At 49.6% G+C, this 9196-nt stretch overlaps 1 protein-coding gene across 1 annotated transcript in view; it reads right to left on the bottom strand.

The window, feature by feature from the left end:
* Positions 1 to 1069: 1069 nt before the first annotated feature.
* Positions 1070 to 9196, bottom strand: part of Lamb3 (laminin subunit beta 3) — a 58986-nt gene continuing 50859 nt past the window's right edge. The window contains exons 21-25 of the mRNA XM_026387499.2: positions 5684 to 5891; positions 5156 to 5297; positions 4589 to 4765; positions 3792 to 3945; positions 1070 to 1527 (exon numbers count right to left, since the gene is read on the bottom strand). Coding sequence (XP_026243284.2) covers positions 1391 to 1527; positions 3792 to 3945; positions 4589 to 4765; positions 5156 to 5297; positions 5684 to 5891 — 818 coding nt within the window. The 3' untranslated portion in view covers positions 1070 to 1390. The remainder of the gene's footprint in view (positions 1528 to 3791; positions 3946 to 4588; positions 4766 to 5155; positions 5298 to 5683; positions 5892 to 9196) is intronic.

Below are 9196 nucleotides of genomic sequence, written 5' to 3'. Positions count from 1 at the left end.
GACTATTTTCATTTCAGCTAGGAGTTCCAATCCTGCCTCCCTGGAAGTCCGGTGCATCGTTCTTGTCCTTCCATAGTTTTCTCGCCCCACTCCCTCCAGCTTCATGCTCCTTGTTGTGCTCAATAAAATGGACATATTTTTCTCTACAAAGCTTCATTTTATCCTTTCAAAGGCAGAAGCAGCTCAGGGGCCTCAGCCAGTCTGGAGTGGAAGGTACCTGGACAGCTGCAGGTCAGGTTGGAAGGAGCAATCAGGGCCGGTGTGTATCAGGAGCCGGCAGTTTGCCAGGCAACTAGTAACAAACATGAGCTACCCCATTCACAACAACAGGAACAGATTGTGCAGAGCCTTGCTCCAGTGTCCATTCTCTTAATGGCTGTATTAGAAGAACATGAGTTTGAGGCCCAGCTCTGCCTTCCTCTGCCATTTCTGTGAACTTGGGTGAGTTCCTTGCCTTTGTGCCTTGGTTTTCTCATTTGTCTGATGGGAATAACAGTGCCACCTACATCATGAGATAATGCAAATGTGTCCAACACAGTGTTCAATAAATAAATAAAATGATTAATAATGATTAAGAAGTTAATGTAGATAAGATGCCTAGCACTGTACCTAGGCTGTGGTTAGCACACAAATATTTCTGCCATTCCATATTTGCACATGTGCACATGTGTGCATGTTGCACAAGCATGCACACACAGACACACACAGAGACACACACACACAGAGGGCACATACTCTTTGAGATCTCTTTGAGATCCCTAGAGACATAGATCCTAGTATAAGTCCTACCTCTTGGGAGCTGTGTGAATCTGGCCATATTACTTCCCGTTCTGAGTTTCTATTTCCACATCTATAACTAGAAGCTGGATTGCTGTTCAAAGGTGGGAACTGTTCCTCTGGCCTTCCAAGGTTGAGGTCTATCTGGTCCTGAAGCAGAAGGGCCCAGTCTCCCTAGGTACAGGTAATGAGCAAGCTAGACTGAGCAAGTAGGGCAGCTCAACGGTCTTGAGCTCATAGGAACTCCAATGAGAGTCAGAAATAAATGACAAAAGTTTATTGAATGGGAAGACAGACCATTTCCCTCCCTGAGCTTCTAGTTTGTTTCCAAAGATTTTTATTGGACTTTTCATTTGCACATCTTTTTTCATTACATTTTTGTGTTGGTCCAGGATTCAGTCACAACAGAGGACAAGGACAGAGACCTTGCCCAGCTTGGCTCTCCCCACTTGGGAGTTTCCAGGCATGATGACAGACCCACCTATACCATCTCTATCCACAAATGTAGCTGTCCCATCAGCACAGGCTCTTCCTGGGTGGCATCCAAGTCTCCTGGAGTCAGAAAACATTCCACCCGATCTGCCCCCTCCCCAGAAGCAAAGGGAGCTGGAGATCATTTGCAGGTGGCATAATAGAGCACACGCCCATTGATGTGGTCTCGGATCTGCTCCACGCGCTTCTCCAGTCCTGTCAGGTCTGCTGAGCGCAGCATGATGGCCTGGCTCCCCTGCAGCAGCTCCGATTCCATGTCTGAGGCAGATGGAACAGTGTGGGGAGGAGGAGTAGATGGTGAGATACCCAAAGACTTCCATCCCTTCTCCTTCCTCCCCCTGCCTGGAGGCAGCATGGGCAGGAGAACCAACTCGGCAGAGGCTGGCCTCCAGGTGGTGGTCACTGAAGCCTCTCCCCTCTTTCCAGTCCTGGAGACCCCCAATTCTGATTATCCCCTAACCCCTCACCCCTCTTGTCTTCTCTAGGCTCTCTCAGTTGTACCAGGCTGATGGGGGCAGGGATACTGATACCAAGATTAGCAGCCCAATGCTGTTGGACCTGGACAGGGGCCATCCTACCAGTAACACTTAAGTAGGCATCTTGACACTTGCCCACTCTCCCCCCTCAAAATGTTACCCCAGATTAATCTAGTTCTTCCTACCCCACCCCCATCCTGGTCCTGTCTGATTATATGTGAAGGACTTGAAGAACACTGAAAAATGACCCAGACTGGCCTGTGTGCCCTAGGCAGGAGTCCCCTGTGCTACTCTACATTCCCCTAGCCTATATTTCACCAAGATGAGGGAAGGAGCACAACTACCGTACAAGGCTCCAACTTTAGGCAGCTCTGATTATTTGCTAAACAAGACAACTAAAATCTAACCACTTCTTGCTTCCACCCCATTGTCCCAGGTCTGTCTCCTGGGTATGTAGGAATATATCTGCTCTGCTCCCACATGGAAGTCCCACATGGAAGGCTTCATTTTCTCCAGGTTAAAGGTCTCCATTCCTCATCTGATACAATTGCTGGGTCCCTCCCTCTCTCCCACCCCAGTCACTCTCTTCCTGATGTGTGCAGTTTTGTTGATCCTTTATGAAGATGAGCATAAGAGAGTGCCAGCCAGTGAACATCCACATGGGCCTACAGGTTGGTCAGATCTTGAAATACATCCACACAAGTGGTTATATTATTGCTGTTCCATTTCAGGGCCCCATTTCCAGAGGCCTCCTTCATGCATAATCCTCGCCATTATCTTCCAATTAAAGTAAATTCCTTCCAGCGGGTAAATTTCCATTCCAATGCTATGACCTGAGACTATTCTAGATGGTGGGTATGTGCCGCACCCGTTGCTAAGTCGTTTGAATATTACCCCTAAGCTTTTACTGATCCCCCTTACTTTGGCTGCTTTGTGTTTATTAGCTCTCAGGAGTAGCAAGACATTGCTGTTTCAAAACAAGCTTGCAGTTACTCAGAACTCTTGGGTCTTTCTCAGGTGAGTAACAATTTGTGACATGATCCACTGAGAAGCCAGGTCTCTCCTGAGCTGTACTTGTGGTCTAGGCCCACAAAGGCCAGAGGGAAGGTTTATCCTGACTTAATTTCATCCTGTTGGTTTAATCCCATCTTTTTCATCTTTTGCAATTGCCTGGTGTATTAACTCTCTGTCATACACAGATTGACAAATAAATTATCTTCCTACAGAGCATTGATGGGCAAGGCCAGGAAAAGCACTGACCCAGGCTCTGGTTCCTTCCTTGAGTTCAGCTCCTGGCCCTTTGTGGGTGGGTGGCCACAGCCTCCCATTTCTTCATTATGAACCCACCAATCCAACCTTCTCTATGGTGTCCACTTGGCTACCCACTGAGGTTTTTGCCAAAATTCAGAGAAACTGTGAAGCATTCACTGAACACACCAGCCCAGTGATGCCACCCACCATCACAACTTAGAGAATGAGTGGCTTCTAGATTCCTTATTCCTCTTTCTGAGGAAAGCTCAGAACCCTTTTAAAAGCTATTATCATGATGTCTCTGCCATATTCAGAACCCCTGGATTGTTCCCTGCCATATGCAGGGCCAAGTCTACCCTCTTCATCTGGGTTGGAGGCCAGCCACGTGGAGCCATGCTATGTGTCTCCCACAGGTCCTGGTCAACCTCCTCTCCTGTTGGCCGATTCCTGTCCCATCCTCAAGACATGCCTTGTTCCTTCTCACCTCCTTCTCACCTCCACTAAGCATTTCTCTCAGAAGAAATTGGTCTCCTAGAACTCATTAGTCATGTCCCTTTCACAGACCACCTCAGGCTATTAAACACAGTTTGGGGTACCGTTGGTCTCATCTGGAGTGCAAGCTTCTTCGGGGCAGGCCAAGTCAATGTGAGCACTCCTGATTCCCCACAGCCCTGTCACACATGCTAACCCTGATTGACTTCACTCCCTTAGCACTGCTGCTCCAACCAGAGTGGACCTCAGCAGCCCTGGGAGGGGGCCAGCCTTCAGGGATTCCCAGCAGTCCATGCCCCTCACCTTGCATCCTGTCCATCATCTCCATGGTCTCCTCAAACAGTTCCTCTGCCTCTGTCTTGACAGTCAGGATCCGACTGCCCTGCTCACCCACCATGGGACTCCGACTCAAACGGTCCTTCAACCCAGCATACTTTCGCTTTATTCTCTCAAAGTCCTGAAAAAAGTAGAACCACTTCAGTATCACCATCATCAAAGGGCTGTAGCTAAAGCATTTGACATCATCTGAATCAACACACAGTGATGAGGTGCCTCCTACTATCCCCCATGCATATATTTCACCTATAAAACCACTGTGCCCCAGATTATGTCTTAAAATTCTGCATGCCCCTCCCTCCATCTCTCGCTCCTGTCACCCCCCCCATCTCACTTTAAGCATAATGCCAAACACATAATCATAGGTTTATATTAAGGTGCCATTTAAAAGCAACTTGGTCACATCCCAGGATTGCACAGGCCAACATTCCCAACCTTGGGAGAAGCACTTGAGACACTGGGAGAAGCTCTTCAATCTTCTCTGATAGGGATGGAGCCCAGATCATTGGTCTAAGCTGAGTGTCCAGACCAGGGATTAAGGAGACAAGCTCCAGATAACACAGTAAGAAACCTGCTTTATAGATGAGCTTTGGTCAGGGGCGAGTGACCGCCTCATCTGTAGACAGCTCCAGATGTCTCAACTGGACTGGATCATCTTCAGCATTCCCAATCCAGTTACACAGAAGCAGTGGAGGCTAAATTTGAGTTAATCCTGAAGCCCTTCACTGGCTATGTTTTGTTGGGCTAACTCGCCCTCTCTGTACCTCCTGGGCACTCAGTGCCCGCTGGCTGGCACCCTCTGCAAGCTGCTGGGCCTGGGCTGCCTGTGCCCTCTGCTGCCGGGCCTGGCGGTGGAGCTCCTCCATCCGTGCTCGGAAGTCACCCAGCTGCTCCCTCATGCCCATCACCAGCCTTTCTGCTGGTCCCAGGACCTGCTGAACCTTTGTGGAAAAAGGGAAAAAATCTGGAAGTTTGTAGTGACTCTTACAGGCAGCCAACAGCATGCTTCTGCCATCTTTTCTCCCACTTTACAGACAGGGAAAAGTCTGTTCAACCAGGACATCACAATGGCTCTCCCTCAGCCCCTGCCTGTCCATGATATCCAGGCCTCTTCCTTCTCCAGCTCAGTCAACCCTATCCCTGCCTTAGGGTCCACCCCTGCCTTTTCTGCATCCTGGGCAAGAGCTCAAAACCAGACTTGAGGCTTGTAAACCAGCCTTCTCAAGACCTCCAGCTTGGTCAACAAGGTCACCTTCTAGCATCTTCTATACCTTATGCCTAAATCTGTCTATTCATTCTAAAATGGGGGAGAAGAATCTATAAGGCCTCACCTCAGCGACCCTGTCCTGGATAAGTTTAAGGGAGCGGCTGGTGCCTTGCATGGTGTCCTGGGCCTCCTGCAATGCCACCGTGCCCTGCCGCAGGTTCCCAACCACATCCTCTACCTGGCCTTCCACTGCGTGAGCTCGGCTCCTAAGGAACAGGAAGGAAGAGCAGAGAGAGAAGGAGTGAACAGTGAATGATAAATGTGTAGTTTAACTCACGCACCAGCCTGAGAGAACACCCTTTCCAGCTGAGACAAAGACCAGGGACAATGTTAGCTCTGTAGCTCTTCCCTCCTGGGACCCCACCAAGAGGGGATAGTGAGTATGTGTTATACCCAAGACATCCCCTTGGCCGTTTCTTTTATGGAATACAGGGTCCAGTAAGTGAAGTGAAACCTGGACTTTTCATATCACTCAACTATCCCCATCACAGTAGGCAGCGCCCCCTGTGTTCCTGGACCTCTGTTCCTCTCTTCCAGAAACAGGGTTGGGGGACAACCTGGGTAGGGAGAAACTCAGGGCCCCAGGCCCTACCTGGCCTGCTCAGCCTCAGTCTGGAGCCTGCGGGCCCGCGTAATGTCCTGCTTGGTCTGAGACAGCACCAGGTCCACGTTGGGGAGCCTGGCTGCGATGGCCTGGATCTCGTTCATCTTCCGCAGGACTGTAGCCGAGTCTGTGGGCAGCCACAGAGCCAGCACAGCCTCACTGACCTCCTGGATGGTGGCTGCATCCATATCAGGGTCTGGAAGACAGCCATCCATCAGACTGGGGAGGCCACTCACCACCCCAAGGATCAGCAGCCTCTTAAACAGCACCATAGACAATGCCTCTGTGGCCCTTCTGATGTGGGAGAAATACTGCCCACTCTCAAGCAAACTCAGGAGCCCATTCTCTAGGAATTTCCAGAGATGCTGTAGGATGATTGTCCTGTGTTCTGTGCTGTGAGGAGGAGGCGTGTCAGCACAGCTGTGGCAACTAAGTGTCTGGTGCCACAGGAAGCTGCGGGCTGGGAGGAGGAGGAGGAGGAGGTGCGTACAGCTGGTACTGAGCAGTGTCTGCTGCAATCAGCCCCAAACTGAGGGGAGCAGTCAGGGACCGGAGCTGCTTCCTTGGCCATGAGACTGCTTCCCAGCCCCCCTCCCAAAGAAGTGCTCAAAGGCAAATAAGGATTAGCACTCTTTGCTGGAATGTCACCTTCTCAGAAGCCAGTCGTGGACCTCCATCCACACTAGAGCCAGACTTCTCATCCTCTTTTTCTGCCTTATCTTCCTCTCCAGTGCTTACCACCCGTGTGCAAATGCTGAACTCATTTACCTGATTTTTGTCTCTCTCCCCACGAAAAGGTAAGCTCCATGAGAACAGGGACTGGCTTTTGCCCACAGCTCTTTCCCCAGACCCTAGCACAGTGCCTGCACTTGGAGGTCCTTCATGTTTGTGGGGAAGATGAATGACTTCCAGATCTAGGCTTCCCCTTATCCATTCAAGCAACCTCACAACCTCACAACAAGTCATGTGACTTCTCTGTGCTCAGTTTCCTAATCTCGGAAATAGGACTATTGGTCCACATTCTGAAGTTGTGATGTGACAATTAGCAAGAGTTTTTAACCAACTCTGAGTCAGAGAGTGAGGTCAGAAGTACAGAGATGACATCTTTCTATTAGCTTTTACAGATTTTACCTGAATGGAAGTGTCCAGGAGGCCCCACCCACCAGAAGGTTTGGCCTGGGCCTGAACTCCTCTGTGGCCCTGGGCCCAGGCTTGCTCCACGCCTGCCAGGTTTCCTCACCAGCTGGCTACACGAGTCTCTTCCCCAGACCCCTCTCACGCCAGGTGGAAGGACATTCTTGGAAGGTGGAAGCTAGTCCTATTCACTGCCATGTCCCTAGGGCCAGCCGCCGGCAGCTTAACATAGGAGCCCAAGGCATAACTGCAGTTGGGTTTAACTGGATTTATTCCATTGCAAGATGCACCAGGACCCTGACCATACTGACTTCAACCTCTCCTCTAACCCAGAGTCCTCTCCAAATAAGGCTTAATCCTCATCCTCCCAGCAAAGCCTCCCTCGCTGAACATAGCCCCTCCCAGCTCTGGTGCTTCATGTATTCTGCAAAACTTCACCCAGGCTGCAGCTGCACCACACTCAGTTCCTGGCCTTCTGAGGCTTGGAGTGGGCCCTAGTCAATATTTCCTGTTCTGCACAACAGCACATGAGGAGTTGAGACTGCAAATCAAATTAGCCGCAGTCCCTGCCTTCATGGAGCTTGGGATCTAGTGGGAGATACATGTTGATAAATAAGGAAGCAAAACCAATGAGGGTAGAGGTGTGCCTCACCCAGGCTAGAGGACCAGGGAGGCTTTCTGGAGACTGGAGTTCTTTCCTGAGAGAACTCTTAGAGGATGAGCAGGACTTATCCAGGTAAGGGGAGACAAGGGAAGGTAGACAATCCAGAGAGAGGGAAAACATCAGCAAAAGCGAAAGTGAGTGTGTATGTCCATCCCATAATGCAACAATGTAGATGTGCACAACTGAGTGAGAACAATGGGCTTGAATCCTACCCATACCACCTCCAAGTTGGATGTTCCTAGACAGGTTGCATAACCTCTCTGTGCCTAGATTCATTATATGCAAAATAAAGTAATAATAGTACTTAGCTCATGTAGCTAGAATTAAATAATATAATCGATGCAAAGCCCTTAGAACAGTACCCGGTACTTAGGAATGAACTCTACCTATTAATTTTTTCAATTCCATTTGAAGAACTAGTGAAGAAAAATGATGTCACCTCCCTCCTCCATAGACCTGCCACTCTCCCTCCCATGCTGTGACCCTGTATACCAACAGCAGCTAGCACCCACCTCCTGTAAGAGTTCTCTGAAGCTAGAACCCACCACTTTGATAACTGTGAGAATTTTCCTTCTCTCTGCCTCTGGACCCATGGTAGGACTTGACCTGAGACACAGCATAACTGAGAGGACAAAAAGGGACTGGTTGTTCCCTGCCTGCTTATGCCAGCCTGGGAATTCCAGCTCCATCTCACCTCCTGGCCTGGGTCCTGGCTGTGGTTAATTCAAGATGAGTGGCCTCTTAGCCTACATAAGGGCAAGTTTCCCTTATTTGTGAGTCTGAGCCCCAAACCTCGGCCTGCCCCTTCATGCTTCTTTGCTGGGTACCATCTCCCTGCATCCCTAGTAACATTTCCCCCCCGTGGGCCTTATGGCTTCAAGCAAGTCATAGGATTTCTGTGGATCCTTCCTGCCTCTCTCTGACCTGCCATCTGCACTCAGGAGAGAGCTGTGGCCTATTTGGGGCAAAAACACTGCAATAGTAGCAAGAAGAGCCACTGTCATTACACCAAACCCTCAGCTCATATTAACTGGGCTCCCAGCCAGCAAATTTCCTGGCAGAGACCAGAAATCTAATAATATCAACTCACATTCCGGAGGCACCTTTAATTTTTCAAAGCACATTTTACATCAGTTATTTGATCCTCAGAATAAACTTGTGAAATACTACCATTTCCATTTGCAAGCAAAAGATGGGGCAAAGAGAAAAAGCAACATTTCCAAAGTCACACAAGTCTCCTGAGTCCTGTCCAAGGCTCTTTCTATTGCACAGCCCTGTCCCACTCTCCAGGACAGCAGGGAAGAGATCACATTCATCAGTTTGGGTGCATTCTGTATCTAGCCTTATGGTAGGTATGGTGATACAGCCATAGACCAGATAGCCAACCATCCCTGCCCTTTTGGAGTCTGCAGTCTAGTGAGGAGACACATGACATATTTACAGACAAATGAACTTCATAAGCAGAGCCTAAATAGCAGGGTGAAGGTATGGGGAATGGGGAGCAGGGGGCTGACCACAAGCAGGGTGGTCAGGGAAGGCTCCTCTGAAGAGGAGATGCTGAAACTGAGACCTGGAAGATGAGAAACAGCCACCTTGGAAAGAGCATCCCAGGAAGGCAAAGAGAAAAGGGTATCCAGTGAGTGAAGGAAGGAGGAGTGCAAGGTCACATCCAGGAGATGGACAAGAGCCAGACCTTGTGAGTC

Source organism: Urocitellus parryii, chromosome 9 (assembly GCF_045843805.1).
Source record: "Urocitellus parryii isolate mUroPar1 chromosome 9, mUroPar1.hap1, whole genome shotgun sequence".
Taxonomy (NCBI): domain Eukaryota; kingdom Metazoa; phylum Chordata; class Mammalia; order Rodentia; family Sciuridae; genus Urocitellus; species Urocitellus parryii.
This window is presented reverse-complemented; position numbering and strand designations above follow the sequence as displayed.